An 18,761-nucleotide genomic window follows, 5' to 3' on the forward strand; every position below is an offset into this window, starting at 1 on the left:
GTGGATACATAGAGTATATATGACACCAGAGAAATTACACAAGTTTTATCCCATGATCCCGGATGAATGTACTAAGTGTGGGGTAGAGGTGGGGACCCTGTACCACTGTATGTGGGAATGTGAGAAGATACAGGAATAAAGGAAGGAGATATTGGAACTCATATCGGAGATGACAGAGATAGAAATCCTGACCGATCCTAAGTTATGTATACTACACTTATACCCGGAGAAGTTCCCAGCTTATATTAGAAAGAAGAAATTGATTAATTTTTGTTTGTTACAGGCCAAGAGAGTGATAGCTTTGAACTGGAAGGAGATACAGAGACCAGGAGCTAAACAGTGGTTAAAGGAAGTGTCAGAAAACTTAGCAATGGAGAAACTAACATATATACACAAGGGAAAAACAGAGCAGTTTGAAAGGACGTGGACATCGTTTATACACTTCCTGGAAAACATAAGAATCTAAAGGAGAGAGATAGGAAACATGAAAGGTAAGGGAGAGGAAAGGGAAAATGGGAGAAAGGTTTAGGAAAAAAAAAAAAAAGAAAAAAAAAAGTGGATGGAGGTAGAGAAGCCGAAGGACAGTTGTTTATTTTTATTTTTATTTGTTTTTTTTTATACATTTTATGTTATTTTATTAGTGTATCTTGTATTGTAGTTTTATATTGGTTTATTTTTTATTTTTATTTTCGTGCTGATATTTCCGTGATTTCTTGTAGGTAATTTAAAGGAGAGCTATTTTGCTGTTTCTTTCACGGTGTGGGAACTTTTACACAGTTCCTGTGAGTCTATGGAACACCTCTGAAAGGTTTAAAAAAAAAAAAAAAAAAAAAAAAAAAAAAAAAAAAAAAAGAAGGAGGAAAATAGGAGGATCATTGTTCTATATTTCTAATCAGGTACTGAAAAGCAGCAGTGTTCTACCTCAGGATCTTGGGACATATTAAGGCTGGGCTCCTACTACTGTGTGGAATGGGGCCAAATGCCACACCGACTGCCACATTATTAGGTGGTTGAGGAATCTTGGACATTGAGAGTCGGAGACGTGGAGCCTGTAGATATGAATCCACATAGCTGGGGTCGGTACTGGACACTGAGGAGGGCCATTTATAAAATAGTTCCCCTTTAACGATTAACAATTAAGCATTAACAATAATTGTTTCTATGGTAATATGTCTGCGGAAAGGTCAATTGTGTTGTAATTAGGGAAGGGAGGGGATTGAAGGGTGTCTTTTTTATTTTTGTCATGTGCTGTTGTTTGTATATATGTATGTTTGTGTAAAAGATTTTTTTTACAATAAAAACATTGTTTAAAAAAAAAAAAAGGTGATATTCACAACTCTGAAATTAGAAGGATACATGTGGATCTTAATCCGGTCAATCAAGGGTTATATTGTGAATTGTGCGTTTAAATATTTACTTTTAAATTCTTTAACATCGTATTCAAATGACTTTTATTCATTATTTTTGATAACTATTAGGTTAAAGTATCTAATCATTTGTATTTTTGGATTACTATGTGACTATGTTACCCAAGCCCCCAGTTTTATTGTTTATTGTTAATACAGTTAATAGATTGTATTAACCAGATCTCCATTGACAGAGTAAGTTATTATGTAATCCACACTTCCAGTTACCATGGAGTTCAATATGATCACCGTTCATTGGTTATTTTAACAAGCAGACTTTCGCTGATACAAAATGTAAATTTTGTATATAAAATACGGCATTTAACATCTTGCTTAGGGACTACAGTTGAAAACTAGCTACCCAGCTAACACTGGTATATATACAGTGGTGGTACTCTGTCTCATTACTGTTGAATAATGTGCACTGTCCCTATTCAAATAAACGTAATAAACAAAAACAAATATATATATATATTATATATATTATGTATGGCTATAACATAAATTTTCCCCCCTGTGGTACTTTATTTACGCTTTCTGAGGAGACCGTGTTGGCATGTTGGATGTGCGAATATCTCTGGAAGAAATGAGGATGTTAAAAGAACTCACAATTTGTCGTATTGTGTCCATCAAGACTCTGTGCCAATCACAGATGATGCTGTCAGTGTCGTACTGTATCAAGTACTCAGATCCATTCCTGCCTTTTAACTGGGGGGGGGGGGGACAAAAGTAGATGATGACGAACATTTAAAGGAACATGCACGAAGATAAGACACCAATTGCCTCTCTGTGTGTTCAGTAGGAATCTATACGGCTGCAACCTAGCCTAGCTTAGCACAAATGAATGGAAGCAGATACAGATCAGCTAGCCTAGCTTAAGAGGTGTTTTTGGCCAACAGTTAGGCTAGCTGATCTGTATCCGCTTCCATTCATTTCTGTTAAGCTAGGCTAGCTTGCAGCCGGATAGCTTTCTATTGAATTCTGGTTACCGGTTCTGACTACCACAGGTGTCGATGGATCCACTCTACTCTCTCAGTTTCTACAAGTATCTTCTTGTCCCATAATGTTGCTGTGTTCCTTTAACTCTTTCAATGCCATGCCTGGTTTTCCGTTTTACCGCTTGAATGCCACCATCGGCGCCAATGTTAACGTTAATATCGCCTAATCTATGTTTTAAATTATGGCTATGTGTCTAATCTGCCCATCGCATTATCAAATACTATTTTCCAGTCAGTGCTGTGAAGGCAGATTCTTTTTTTATCGCGTCGTTTCCGTTTTAGAGCAGTTAGAAAAGCCCCCGTTTTGATATAAAAAACAGCTCATTCTGGAGCATTCTATGAAAATCGTCTTTTAGTGGAATATTCCACAACGTTGATATTCGTCTGCCTTTTTATGAATCGTTTTCAAATAAACGCTAGATGATCAATATTATACGTGCACGCACGCACATTACGGCCGCGCACTGATAATCGCCCCGTTGATTTCCTCTCGGACTTTTACAATGAAACCGAAAGAAGACATTTCACAAAACAGCTTATAACTTCATCAAACTTACTCCGATTATCCTACCACTGATAACACAGAGTCCTTACCTGACATCAGATGGTATCCAACTGGTATATTCCAATTCCTGATCACCATTCTAAAAAATCGATAAGTGTATGGATCCAACGCGACACAGTAGATCTCTATGATCCGCGGGGATCTGAGGCTCCAGAATGAACTGTGGTAACCCCGGCTGGATCAGTGAACTGGAAAATGTGGAGTACCGGATTTTTTTCCCCATTCATTTTCATTGAGTCCATTCCAAAATCACTTATGTCATCTGGGAGACGACAGGGGGCGCTTTTTTCCACAGTGATCGTCGGCGCCCCTCGGCTATACTCGGGTAGGCTCGGGTGATGCAATCATTTTTCAGATCGCAAAAAAAAAAAAAAAAAAAAAAAAAATCCGAGAAATCTCGTGAGTGGCTAGCAACCACCTATAAAAAAACACGAGAAATCTCGTGAGTGGCACTGAAAGAGTTAAAGAAAGATTATACTCTTTAATAAAAAAATTTTTTTTTAGTTCCACAGCAAATAACCCACCTCTAAAACGTTCTTTTTGCTGGACTTGTCTTTAGGGGCCCAGCCAATCGATGCCCCTCTTAGTTCCACCGTGACCTCCGGGAGGATCTGACTGGTCTTCTGTTTTGAGAGAAAACACAACACCATTACAAAATATAGAAAATCTGACACCAAAGTATAAAATATAATTATATGAATTAATATAAGCCGGCCTAGTTGAGTGCTGGAAATATTTAACTTCAATTGAGCTCATTTGAGTGGCTTGTTATTAAGGCTCCCACAGAGTCGTGAGCGACGTCCGCGGGACAGTCTCGGCAGAGGAGCGTTATTTTTTTTCCTAGCCGCCTTTCTGGCAAGACGCTCTCTGATTAACCGACGCCTGTTTCTACACTGGTTAAGCTTAGGCACTCTTTCGAAGTTGGTTAAGGTTAGAGTTTGTCTTAGAGCGTGACGGCAAGTTCTTTCGACGGTTAAGCTTAGGCACTCTTTCGAAGTTGGTTAAGGTTAGAGTTTGTCTTACTTAGAGCATGGAGATAGAACGCCAGGTAGTTTGCAGGCTGTTCGACGCGGAAATGGGCAAAGACACAGCTCGTCACGCGATTGGGCAAACATGTCAGTGGCCAATCAGAGAGTGTCAGTCAGTGGCCAATCAGAGAGCGTCTGCCAGAAATGCGGCTAGGAAAAATAATAACGCGGCAGAGGACGTCAGCGTCGCACACCGGTGTCACACAAAAGGCTGCTCGGCGTGTTGGTTGACATCGACCTGCATTAAATGTGACACCGATCTCACTCCGTGCCAAGAGAGAGTAGGGCAGGATCATGGTTCTATGGGTAGGATTGGTCCGGTAAGACTTTGGCAGGTAGATGACGCAAAATCTTGTTTCACTATCGCTAATAATCGTTATCCATCCCAATTCATATACATTTGGACCATGTCTTTTTTTCATCATCCGAAGAAACTTGAGAAGTTGGAATGGCTTTTCTACCACCCGTTAGCCGTGTGTCGATAATGATAGTGAACAGGGTAAATGGCAAATGGTAAATGGCTGCATTTATATAGTAGCTTTTATCCAAAGCGCTTTACAATTTGTTCCACACATTTTACATTTCACTCACACATTCACACACCGACGGCAGAGGCAACCATTTAAGGTGCCAACCTGCTCATCGGGAGCAATTCGGGGTTAAGTGTCTTGCTCCAAGGACACTTCGACACGCTGCCTGGTAGGAGCGGGAATCAAACCGGAAACCTCCGGATTACCAGACGACTGCTCTACCTTATTGAGGCACTGTCTCGACCCCAGGGTGTGGTAAACATGGAGGACCGCGTGGCTGTGGCTCTCTGCAAAACCGACAGCACTGCATTCCATGGAAGTGGATAGATGGAACAATGATCTGCCTGTCCCCGACAGCCCGTAACCTGAGGGTTTGTCTGTGTGCCACCATCACTATGCTAGATAAGCTAATATTGTCATCTTGCATTTCCTCAAATATGCGCATATCAAGCGTGATGCTACATAGTAGGCCTGTCCCCGACTAAGGATTTGTATAGTCGACTTTGATTGGCCACAATTTGACGATAGTCCACTGGTAGTCGACTACCCCCCCGAATGCAAAAGAAAATCTAAAAACTAAATGTAGAAATATCTTTACATTTTTTTTTATCATTCCATTTGGGATGTGGGGCGTGCTTAATGTCTGAAGGAGTCGACTGAAGGCTTCTTGTCCTCTGCGAAAGCATGCAATTGGTCCACTGATGGATACATCTTGATATTTGTCTACTCTAGTGTGTTCATTAGACGTGCATTAGGTGAAATCCTCTTTCAGTGCCTCTGTGCCCGTTTTCTTAGGCAGTTAGCCTCGCTGGTATGCGCGCCATTATCATTAGCCATGCTTCTAGGCCACTTTGCTTTTGGAAAGAATGATCCCAAAAAGAAAAATATATATATTCTAATGTTTCTTTTTTTTTGCATTCAACTAAGAGGTTTGCAGTCGACTATGGCTCCTTTCGATCGATTAGTATTAGTCGACTATTCGACTAATCGAGGTCAGCCCTACTACATAGTACTACTGGATGCGTGTGTCTCAGAGCGCGTCCAGGCGTTGGAAACGGTAACACAAGTATAACGCCAGGGTCTCTGCTGTGTTTGCTCGTTTCCTTCTCTGGTGGAGCGAGGGCACAGGTTCAAACAGGTCATCGGTGATGCCGTGCGATGGCATCGGATCGGCCTTCACTCTAGCAGGAGGGTCGCGAAGAAATGGGGATTTTAACCAGGGGCGTGGACTGCTCCCAGTAGCTGGAGAACTAACGCCTGCAGAACTTGAGAATGTCTGACCACTAAATGTGTCTGACTCTGTGTGTGTGTGTCTGACTGTGTGTGTGTGTGTGTCCACCAAAACCTGCACAGATTATAATGTATATCATGCCAGTTAGGGTACAGACCCTCACCTGCACCTTGTACCGTACTTTCCGGACTATAAGCCGCGGCTTTTTTCCCCATTTTTTTTACCATGCGGCTTATATAACGGTGCGGCTTATATGTGACTCGACGTGACCAAATTCGAAAATGTAAACATCTAAATATTGCTTTTTTGACTGCATTGAAAGGTTATTTATCTGTTCCCTTATTTGCTAAACTTAATACAACTTGTAAATGAGTTAATGCTTGTTATTTGTCCGACAGTATTGTGTCCCAAAGCTAATTACATATGGTAATTAAACATTAAAACACCTGCGGCTTATAGTCCAGTGCGGCTTATATATGTACACATCATTCAATTTAGCTGCTGCGGCTTATAGTCAGGTGCGGCTTATAGTGCGAAAAGTACGGTATATACAGTTTACTTTACTCAGTATATTATTCAGATTACATTGTCTTTATTTATTGTCTATTTTTATTGTCGTGTATATTATAACCGATAGGGCATATAGACCATCGATATATTATTTTCCCAATATTTTTATATTCAGATTACATTTTATTGTTTACACTGTTTATTTCTCTCAAATTTTATATTCAGATTCTACTTCAGTGCCTTTATTTATGTGTAGTAAAGAAGACACGGCAGCGCCTCTACTTCCTTAGGCGTCTAAGTCAATGGATCTTAAAGAACTCCTACTTCTACTCTACAATAGAGAGCATCCTGACTGGTAACATCACCTCCTGGTTTGGGAATAGTAGCACCGCACACGACCGCAGCAGACTGCAGAGAGCGGCTCGATCAGCCGAACGCACCATCGGAGGTGGGCTTCCCACTCTCCAGCACATTTACAGAGAATAGACTGAGAGAATAGTCAAAGACCAGGCCATCAGGCTGCTCAATGTGGACTCACTGTAACATTCACTCGTCCATTCTACATCCATTGTGCACAACATCCACATGCACACACTCACTTTTAACATTCACCTTAAACACTTTTTAAACACTACACCATATTTTATCAATTTATTCTTACAGATTTGTACTACCTAATTTTTATTTTTTTTGCATTTTGCATTTTGTACATTTTAGTTAGTGTTTGGGCTTTACTCTTACTTTTACTCTATGAAGCCGAAGCGCAACTCAGAAGGCTCATACAGAACCAAACATTTCACTATAATGTACATGTACCTTATATGTGACAAATAAAACAAAACTTCAACTTGAACTTGTCTTTCTTCAATAGACCTGTTCGCTGTAGTTCAAGTTTCAAGTTTGTTTATTAATTATCACAATAAAATACACATACTTCACAGTGAAATGCTTGGTTCTGGACTTCCGGTTTGCGACGTTCTGGTGAGCAGCCACATGAAAGAGCTGCCGGTCAATGAATATCAAAAAAAGGAAGTAAAACAATTCAAAACTAAATAAAAAGTGAAGATTCGAGGACAAAAGAAAGAAGGAAGAATGAACACGAGGACAAATGAAAGAAAAACAATCCCAGATGAAGTAAATACACAGATGGAAAAGACTCAACACGAGGCAATGATGCAACAGGTAGAACAAGCTAGCGGGACGTCAGTGCAGAGAAGCTACAGGCTAACATACAAACTAGCTTACAAGCTAACATAGAGGCTAACCAGGCCACCACGCAGATTGGATTAGGAGCAATGCGGAGCATACAATGTAACACTGAAAAATCCAACGGAGGTGGCAATGAAGCGTCGGAGCTATGTAAAATTCAGAAAAAGAAAGGAACCAGGTCCCAACAACGTGCAGGTGGTGGCGAGGGACACGGCGCGGAGAGGATGGAAGGTGCCGGGAGGGGAAGGAGAGAGGCCTACGCTGACGCAGAGGATGGAGAGGGCGCGCAGGTGGACCAGAACCGGGAGACGAGGACGAGGAGAGGAGGACGGGAGGAGGAAAAGAGGGGACCTGAACCGATTCAAAGCAGATCAACTATGAAGAACAACAAAGGGACACGAGAAAGGGGCATAAACGTGGAAGAGTACCCAATACAAACATACACATGGGGGACCTGGGGATAAGCATAGATGCAACAGAGGAAAGATAATTGAACAGTTACCCCAAGAAGTATAAAAATATAACACCAGAATTTAGAATAATTAACACTATGATTTACAATACACACGTTATAGACAAATTATTTGAAATTTATTTTAAAAGGGGACACGCTGATTAGGAAACATATTGGGGAATAATACACGATGGACTGGTATGAAGGAACTACAGGATTACACGTGACACACAATACAAATGAACATGAGCATAAGAAAGACAAATTCAGAGCATTGACCGGGAGCTCTGAGGCCGTCCACAGAACGAATGTTGGACTTATATAGTGCGTACTTCGCCACTAGGGGGAGCCCTCTCACTAGGAGAGCCATTACTCCTCACCCTTCCAACGGGGAACAGAGGGATATGATTAAGATCCTCTAACACCATGGGAGCACCAATGTTGTCTTTTTTCTTTGTGTTATGTTAGAATCTGAGTTATGTTATGTTATGAATAGCAGTTGCTTTAAATGTGCACATGGACATTTGTGAAGGACAAGAATTCAAAATGTTGGACAATAATAGAGGCTTGGAGAATCTAGGGGGGGCTTCTCCATAGGAGAGCTGATTCCCCTCCAAACCACCAACGGAGACAAAAAGTGCTAACCATATACGGTAGTTTATTTTATTTTCATTTCATTTTTTCTTATTGGGTTTTCAGTCTTATTTTTTAAGTCATGTTAGCATACATTTATAGAGTGATATCGGTGACATGGGAGGTACAGAAGTGGGCAGGCTGAGTTCAGTGGGGGGGAAAGTTGAGGAGAGGCGCCATCGTTCCGGCCGTTCGACCCGGGAGGGGGGGGGGCCTTGCGTGTTGTGGGATCGGTATGGGTGGGGTGGGGTTTCCTGGGGCCCTCGGCCGCCGTGGCCTGGGCGGTCTGGTCACCGGGCCGGGGGGACACCGGGCTTGGGGTCGCGGGGCCATTGAAGCGTGGTGTTTTGGCCTTCTGCTGGCCTGGGCTTGGGGTTCTCGTGGGCTGGGGGCCTGGCGGTCGGGCGGGGGCGGGTGCGGGCTCTGGGTGCTCGGCTCCGTGCATGGTGGACCAGGATATGGGGGTGTTCTGTTTCTCGGGGAGGAGGGCGGGGTTTCTCTTATAAGGGTCAGAGTGGCTGAGCTTTGCCCAGTGCGGTCTTGTGTGTGGGGTGGGGCTCTCGGTAACCGTATACATACAAACTGTATACAAACATACCGTGTTCGAGCCAATCAGCAATACCAACCAAGTCATGTGACTAAGTTGCCCCCTACCTGCGCGACCTGCTGCGGTAAAAAAAAAGTATAATGGGGCTCTATGGAGAAACCATGACATTCCCCTGACTAAAAGTGGTTTCAAACGAAAACGGCTGGATGTCATTTAGCCAAATCAGCATGGCTGTGAGTATGAGTCTTTCACCTTTTACACATCTAGCTTTGGCGTGGATTGATTGTTACTTTAGATCACTAGCATGGCTAACAAATGCAAATATATTGTAGTCTGCCCCGTTGTTCTGACCAGGATTACGTTCCTTTTGCCCCATGTCTTGATGCACGATCACCGAGTCTGACGTATACAGCGAACAGGCCCATTACCCTGCCCATACTTGTACCTCCCCTCCCCCACCCCCGTGTTTCCCCAAGGGGACCAGTAAAGGAATATCTCATCTCATCTTATTTCACTCACTTTGGCCGCGCTGGTGGTTTTTCCCAACAGGCGATGAACAAAACCTTTGCTTTGCCGCCTGTGGTTGACTGGTGAGACCCTGACGTCATAAGAGCTGTTATTGTTCTCTCCCCTCCCTGTCATTAGAAGCTCTCCCGGAGAAATGTACTGAATGCACTGTACAGGAATGTAGATTCCCCACCGAGAGCCTCATCACCGCCAGGTGATGTAAGCAGCCGTGATGTAACATTAAGGTACAGATCCAAGCGAAGGGATATATTTGTACGATACTGTTGTCGACCATGTGTAGACGTCATCAAATGATACATAATAAGTTGTTGTATAAGGTAATTTAGAACTGTACTTTGTAAAGAAACTCAAAGTGTTAAGAGCGATGCACTGTTAACAATTTTATCACACTTTTTACTGTCCGTTCTATTTGATAATTTTTTGCCTATTTTTAAACTGAATCAAACCGCACTTTTTTACTCTATCTAATCTATTCTATTTTATTATTTGTATTACTGAAAAACTGTGATTTACCTTACCTTGCTACCTCTCTATCTTTTTGTATTTAATTTTTTATGCTCGCTTATGCCTGTATTTTTTACTGTTGTGAAGCACTTTGAACTGCAATTTTTATATTTTTTTACCCACTTTTTCTCATAATTTTTATATTTTTCCCCCATCCCAATTTAGCCATGCCAATTCTCCTCTCCCCTCCCCTGTCTTGAACGTTGCTCACATGTGCCCCCCACTGGCCGGTTGTAGGGAGGATAGAAGCCCATCACATGTCCCCTCTGATACATGTGCAGGCAGCCAGTCGCATCTTTTCACCTGCCAGCGCGGACTCTCATTTGGCGAGGAGAAACGTGTAGGAGGCTCACACTGCCCCCGCCATTTTCCTGTCTCTGCTGTACAGGCGCCCCACCCGACCTGTAGGAGTCGCTGTTTACAACGTCCAGATTACCACCCATCGACTTCCCACCCGCTAACTCTGCCAATTGAGTTAGTATGACGGCCGGCCCAAGCCGGAGGCAACGCAGACAGCCGGATTCGATACCGGTGTCTCTTGCGTTGGTGACGAGCGCAATGTCCGCTGCGCCACCCAGCCGCCCTTTGAACTGCAATTTCTGTATGAAAAGTGCTATACAAATAAAGTTATTATTATTAAAAAAAAAATTAAGTTAACATAAAGAATTGGTACCTCGCATGAGGGTTGTTGGGTGAAGATGTTGGGTTAAAAACTGAATTGAAATATACTCTTTTGATGAAAAAAGCACCATGATAATTGTATTACAAAGAAGAGGACATCGAAGAGGATTTCAAACAATCATTTGCACTGGATTAAGATCAAACACTGTCAAATATCATTATACCTTCAAACACCTGCATAAATCTTTAGGGTGAATAGCCCAAGTGGGACCCAAACTCCTAAATCTGGCAATGTCACATTTACCAAAAAGTATCATGATAAATGGACTGCATTTATATAGTGCTCTTTTATTCAAAGCGCTTTACAATTTTGTTCCTCACATTCACCCATTCACTCACACATTCACACACTAACAGCGGAGGTGATCATGCAAGGTGGCAACCTGCTCATCGGGAGCAGTTAGGGGGTTAAGCGTTTTGCTCAAGGACATTTCGACACACTGCCGGGAGGAGCCAGAATCGAACCAACAACCTTCCGATTAGCGAACGGCTGCTCTACCTACTGAGCCACTGGGGGGTTCGCTGGTTTCCTCATGGTGTGAGTGGCACGCGGGCTGTTTGTGTTTTCCTTCTGTCATGACGTGCTTTATCAGGGGGTGTGTCTTGGATGGGCATATGGTGGGGATTGATGTGTGGGGTGTTTGGAGGACTGGCTGTTCCGGGGGGGTTCACATGCCTTCAAGCAACACTGTACTTATTGTACTTATTTTATGCCTATTCTTATGTCTGCACATGCTACATTGCACTACTTTTATACCTATTCTTATGTCTGCAATTTATGCATTGCTTTTATTCTGTCAAGTGTATGCAGATGTTATGCCTATGTTCATTTTATGCTATTTGCTGTGGGGCACTTTGGGCTGCGGTCCATGTGTGAAAGGTGCTATAAAGATAGTTATTATTATTTATTATTATTATATTGTAAAAAATGTATGCATTGAAATGTCTGTAAGTCTCGACGACATTGAAAATGAGGGTGACCTCAATTGTCCTTTGAGAATAAATAAAGGTTTGAATTGAATTGAATCATCGTAGTGACCACAGAATGACAGAACGAAGTGATACTTGCTCTTAAGGATAGTACAGTACCATGCTTCCACTCAGTCTCACCGAACCTCCGGTGGTTGTAGATCTGGGGTCCTTGTGGAAGGTCAGCACTCCGCCGTGAAGAACGGTCCAAGACTGAGACCAGTTTTTTCTGAGCAGAGAGAATTGTTTAGTGAAGAGGAGAGAGCGGGTCAGTTATGGGACGTGAGGATGGACATCAACAGGGTTCCCACAGACATTGCAACACATAATTCAAGGACTTTCAAGTTTAAAAGGATACAATTAACTTTTAAATGCTGTTTTTTTATAGAAAAAAAATCGGATCCAATATTTATGGCTTAAAACCAATTTCCAACTATTAGTTACACTTTAAATAAAATAAATTCAATTTATTGATTCAGAAATGTTTTATCATGGATGAACAAAACTTTCAATGCAAATGGTTTCAAGGAATTCCAGGTCTTGACTTTTTTTGTCAAAAATCAAGCACTTTAAGCACTTTAAGGACCTTGTGCGAACCCTGCATCAACCTCACCAGTCAACTTTAATTCAAACTACAGAAAGTGATCTGCCTCAACTAAAATGCAGAAAAGCATTTGGGAGGAAAAGCCATCCAACCTTTTTATTTAACCAGGAAAGTCACAATTGAGATTAAAAATCTCTTTTTCAAGTGAGACCTGGCCAAGACAAGCTGCAGCAAAGGAATACAAAAGTTGCACATAAATACAAAAAACAACAACAAATTACACAAATACACTAAACAACCAATATCAGAGCCAGAGGCAACCTAGCAGGGCAGGCAGCAACAACAGACTAATGATTAACCTAATGGTAAATGGCTGCTTTTTTTATATAGCGCTTTTATCCAAAGCGCTTTACATATTACCCATTCACACACCGACGGCGGAAGCAACCATGCAAGGTGCCAACCTGCTCATCGGAGCAATTAGGGGTTAAGCGTCTTGCTCAAGGACACATCGACACGCTGCCCAGGAGGAGCGGGAATCGAACCGGGAACCTCCGGATTGCCAGACGACTGCTCTACCTCCTGAGCCACTGTCGCCCCAATAACAAATAACTGCGAATGAAAGTTCTATCGAATGACCGAACCAAGAGTGAATTGACCCCCGACCCTGCCGTGCACATACACACAGTAGAAAAAAGAACACAACTGAAGCTTAATTGATACGTTTGTGTAAAGAGAGGAAAAATGTCACTATGCTCCAAGCACCACAGAGGTAATGATTGAGCTTGATAACAATGAGGCCCGATTCCCTGTGGAATCACACAACTTAGAATGACAAAACAAAAACTAATCTGGTTCAGAGGAGGGTGGCAAGGCATCGTAACTTTAACACAACTTGTATTATCCACTCTTGACACTCTTGTCCTTGACAATTCCCTCCTGATCGTTGCTCTGTCCTACTGTCATTCTGGGGAGGGTGTAGACTACCACATTTCTCCTCCATTGGTCTGGGGAGGGTGTAGACTACCACATGTCTCCTCTGTTGTTCTGGGGAGGGTGTATACTACCACATGTCTCCTCTGTTCATGCCTCTTCCGATACACGCAGAGTCGCCAGCATTTTCTTTTAACACGGGTGGAGGTTCACGCTATTTCCCCCCAGATCCCCTCCCTGCTGAACAGGCGTCTCCAACCGATTAGCAGGAGTCACTGTTGCAACGACCAGGACTAATACCCCACCGGCTTCCCACCCGCGAGAAATTGTGTTCGTAGGGACAAGTGACCAAGCCGGAGGTAGCGCTGCCAGGAATTGAACCCCGGGTCTCTGCGGTGGTAGGCGAGTGCATAGACCTCTACACTACCCAGACGCCCCAGGAGAAAAATCCTTCTTAATTATTCTAAAAAGATTTGTCATGCTCCAAACTGTTATCCTTGTAACAAAGCCACTTGTAAATAATAATAATAATAAATAATGGATTGGATTTATATAGCGCTCTTCTCTGACTCAGAGCGCTTCACAGAGTCCATTATTCATTCATACACAGTCATACCAGTGGTGGTAAGCTACAATTGCAGCCAGAGCTGCCCTGAGGCAGACTCACGGAAGCGTGGCGAATAATCATCGCCTACGGCCCCTCCGACCACCACCAACATTCATTCACATGCATACACATTCATACGAGGCAAGTAGGTTAAGTGTCTTGCCCAAGGACACAACGGCAATGGGATGGACATGGGCTTGAGCGGGATTCGAACCACCAACCCTTCGATCATTGGACGCTCCGCTCTACCCCTGAGCCACGCCGCCCCACAAAGAAATGGAACAAGAGGCTTGGTGTTTTTCATTTAAACTTGACAGACTTCCAAGGCAAATTTTTGAAATCGGCAAGCTAGCAGCTTTGTTGTTGCCTGGACCATAAAGAGATTGTGTGCGAGGCGCATGAATGATTTGGGCGAACAGACACTTAAAAAAAAAAAAAGAGATAATAATGAGGGTGGTAATTACCTCACTCGTTTGCCATTCTCAGACACCTTCGTCTTGTTGAGAATCCCAGCCTTCTCTAAGTTCTGCACCTACAATTTAAACAAATCACAGTAAACAAGTGTCATTTGTACATCGTTTGCTCACTGTGTTATATCGGAATAACAGCAAAGCATGACATAGGTGTAATAATGTTTTGATCAACACATGATTTCGGTTGCTGTGTAGAATGAACATGGACTTCGCTAATGCCACCACGCGGGGGCGCTATTCACCAGTATTCATAACAGGGCAGTGACAGGTGATCACATGCATCTACATGTCATCTGAACAGCAAACCATTCGACACGCACCACTACTGCAGTAACGGCAACACTTTACTTTGGGGGGGGGGGGGTGGGTTTGCATACTTTTTTTGCAAACCAAAACAACATTTATACTTATAGCACATGCATTCATAATTCAGCAGGGCACCTCGCGCCGGTCTAAACCACATTGCATGCGTGCACGGCGAAGGATAATAATGATGATCTAGCGTTGATTTCAGGAAGATCCGATAATCAGGCGAAAAATGACAACGTGTTTATTGAATTACACAAAAACGCTGTTTTCGTGTCTTTTCCCTGGAATTACTCAGAAGCAACCAAACTATATTCATATTTAAAACGGTATAAAACGGAAATGTACGGATGAAAAAAGAATCAGTTTTTTGCACGTTGACCAGAAGCAACTAAATGAGACTCAACAGCGTTATTAGACCCATAGCTATACTATAAAATATAGGTTTAGCTCTACAAATTACAACTACATTTACATGGGATTAATGGACGGCACGGAAGGGGTCACTTCCCGGAAGGGGCGTGGCACTCAATGTGTTAAGAGGCCACAGCAATAAATTATTAGGTACCTAGGAACTAACAAACCATTTATTAAATCATTAGTTACTCAAGTCTCAGAGCAGGTGGCATCCTTTGTTTCTATTTCGCTTCCCAACAACACATTAATTTCAAGCAATGTAGTAAAAAAATATTTGTTCCTGACTTTTGTTAACATGTCTTTTCTCATTAGTTCCTATGTACTTAATCACTATTTGTGCTCCGTAAAGTAAAGTGTTACCTGAATAACTAATACACAAGCATCACACATACAAGCTATTGTCACTGTGTGTACATAGAAAATAGCCCCTATTTTCTTACATACTAATGATGTTGTTGATCAGTAGAGTCCTTTCTCATGCTGTTCCTCATACTAGCTCTGGCTAGTTTAGCGGGAGCATGTCTATGTTCCCCGGGTCCTATGTTCCCCGGGTTCTATGTTCCCCGCTTTATTGATTGATAGATTGAAAATTTTAGACCACCAGCCCTGATTCCAAACTCTAACCTTAACCAGTTCGAACGAGGGCCTAAGCTTAACCGTTCGAGACAAGGCGGACATTAATAATTAATAAAATAATAAAAATTTATAAAATGTTCAATCTATTAATCAATCAAAGCGGGGAACATAGGACCCGGGGAACATAGGGATGATCCCAGTTTAGCCATGAACCAATGCAATGACAATGGGGTCAAGTTCCTGTCTTTACAAGCTGACTGAAGCTCACTTAAATCTACTTTGTGGAGTAGATTTCAGTGAGCTTGTACACACAGGAGCTCGACCACTAGCCTAGCTTAATACTCTGGGAGAGGCGCTTTTACCCAACAGCTAGCTGGTCCGTATCTGCTTCCATTAATTTGTGCTAAACTAGGCTAGCTTGCAGCCAGATATCTTTCTACTGAAGGCACAGAGAGGAAATTGGTATCTATCTTCTTGTCTGAGACTGGAGAACACGGAAAGCGCATTTCCCATAATGTTGGCGTGTTTAAAGGGGAACGCCGCCCAAATTAATAATTCCAATACGTTATTTCCATGGCCCAGGAAAGTTCAATTCATATTGCGAACATGAGCTACTCTCTCCCAAAGCAAGAAACCATAGAAGTTAAGACTCAAACTTGTGATTTCATCAGGTATAAAGCTGATCCATGGACAATGAATGGGAGAGTGATTTTGTGGACCCACGAAATGTTTGTTTGAGTTTTTATACCCACATGAGCTTCATTCTCGTAGCGTTCTCAGCTCTGCGACACAGAACATGTACCGGTATACTCAGAACATTCTCCTGGGTGTTTAGTTTTTGGATTTGTGAGAGAGTTGTCAAAGTTCACTAATATTGTCTCGACTGTCTTACCAGGGACATAACATGAATTCTTAAATTGACCCCTTTGAGCTCTTTCAAAATGGAAATGTTTTTGGAAAATTCGAAATTCTAAATAGTTTCTCTCCTAATAGAGCCCCATCAGTGACACAAAGGTACATAGAAATGGGTAGAAACAGAAAAGACATTCTCTAGTTGATCCACTGACAAATGTGAGTTTTAAAAAATAGTATTTGCTGTATTTTATGACCGTGAAGGAAAGGACTCAGATTGGGGACTTTAAGCAAACAGATGTTGAAAGGAGTGGCCTTAATGCCTCTACATGCTACAGCAACTTCAAAGCAACTGCAACACAACATCAGCGCGATTTCAACACGGTTGTTGCAGAGGGTCTTGTAGACTGTGTTGCGAGGATGTTACGCACATCTCCTCAAAATCTAATCTAAACAACCGTTGCGTTGATATTGCGTAGCAGTGATTGGTTGGTTAGCGAATGGGGGCGGGGCTGTCATAGAATAATATTGGTCCCGCAGAGAATACCATCCTCCATTGTTGTAGCCAGCCAGCGTTGATGCTAAATAATTAGCGTCACATAGCTGGCCTTTTTCTGAAAACCCAAGCACATATTGTTCCATAGCATACGCCTTCAGTTGATCATGACAAATCCTCTCTTACCTTGACGATTAAAAAGCCTCCATAATTTAGTAAATAAAGCTGTAGCCAGCCAGCTAGCATTGGTGCTATTCAAAATGCTATCCACATTAGCTACATAGCTAACCAACTAAATACAATGGTATCCTGAGGTAACGTTAAATACAACGTTTGCTAGTCGAAATGACTGGACACACACAGGGACAAGTTAAACATCAATCAATTAATTTATTCCAACAGGTAGTTTGAGCTGCATGTGAGCCGAGGTCTTTCTCTCCTCTCCATTGGAAACTAATGACGTTACGTTAGCTAGAAAAGCACAGAAACGGGCGACAGAAGTTAAGCTGCTAGCAACAGACACTATAACACTTCCAGTCGGGGGATTTCGAAATAAAAGAGCGACGTCTAAAAGCACCGGAAATACGTTTATTTTGTACATTATCTAACGTTAACACGAACCTAAACTAACTTTAGATTAGTTTAGGTTCGTGTAACGTTAGATATTGTAAAAAATAAACGTATTTACGGTGCTTTTAGACGTCGCTCTTTTATTTTTAAACCCCCCGCCCGGAAGTAAAAATGATGCTTATTTTCAGTTTATTATCAATGGGTTGGTTGAGAAGGGAAGTGTCATCTATCTAGGGAACCTAGCTACATACGGGGTACAATGTTACATAGGCTGTGCATCGATGTTGCAGAAGCATAAAGGCAGAGTGTCTGCAACACCTTTGCTTTGTCGATGTTGTGGTGCAGTTGCTTTGAAGTTGCTGTAACATGTAGAGGCCTTTAGGGACTGGTCGTTCAAGAAACACAACTGTTGTGTTACAAATAATATGCCTATTGAGCTCTTATTTTACATTAGAAAAACAACAGCGAGCAGCAGCAGCAAACCATGCAGTGCTGATGTGAGGGCAGATGATAGTAGGGCAGATGCATGATGGGACTTCCTACAATGGCTACCACTGTAACATTTTTTTTTATAAAAAACCCACATCAAAACGCAGCCACTGCGAGGTCAAATGGTAGGGATTTCTCCAGGGTCTAAACCCAATAGCCTTTAGAAAAAGAGAGAGAGAGAGAGAAAGAGAGACAGACACACACAGAGCACCATTGAGAAGAGGGACATGTCACAGACGTGGGAGATGATCTAACGAGTGTCAGCAGACCGGGGTGGTGCAGGAGGAGTGCTCTTACGTGGTGCTGCTGCCGCTCAGGCGAGCCGCCCGGACTGGACTCGTCGCTGCCGTGGTCCGACGCGGTCCTCCGATGAGTCGGGAAGGACTTCTGTCGCCCGAAGGAGAGAGAGAAACAAGAAAAGTCTTAGATGTGGATGGTTTATTTGAAAGGCATATAAATAATCAAATATTCTATTTAAAAAATTAATAAAAGAATAATCAAATGTTGGCTAATTGGTTAATTTGTTAGTTGGTGAATTGGTGAAAGGAAAGGGCTACACTCATAATGTACACTCAAGGGTTTCTGTGAGTCACTTTCAATTAACGTTAATTGCGACAGTTTTCCATTTAATAGTCAAATAAAAGTTTGACTATTTCGCCGTCAACAAAACACACTTCTTCAATCAATATCTGAAATGAAAAAAAC

General features: G+C 42.3%; 1 protein-coding gene across 2 annotated transcripts in view; it reads right to left on the minus strand.

The window, feature by feature from the left end:
• Positions 1-18,761, minus strand: part of arhgap27 (Rho GTPase activating protein 27) — a 101,880-nt gene that overhangs the window by 13,257 nt on the left and 69,862 nt on the right. For both annotated transcript variants that reach the window (XM_084331136.1, XM_084331135.1), the window contains exons 6-10: positions 18,354-18,443; positions 14,342-14,409; positions 11,914-12,022; positions 3,494-3,592; positions 2,016-2,114 (exon numbers count right to left, since the gene is read on the minus strand). In XM_084331136.1, the coding sequence (XP_084187262.1) occupies positions 2,016-2,114; positions 3,494-3,592; positions 11,914-12,022; positions 14,342-14,409; positions 18,354-18,443 (465 nt within the window). The remainder of the gene's footprint in view (positions 1-2,015; positions 2,115-3,493; positions 3,593-11,913; positions 12,023-14,341; positions 14,410-18,353; positions 18,444-18,761) is intronic.

The sequence above is a fragment of the Notolepis coatsorum genome, assembly GCF_963971535.1.
Source record: "Notolepis coatsorum genome assembly, chromosome: 15".
In the NCBI taxonomy this organism is placed as follows: Eukaryota; Metazoa; Chordata; class Actinopteri; order Aulopiformes; family Paralepididae; genus Notolepis; species Notolepis coatsorum.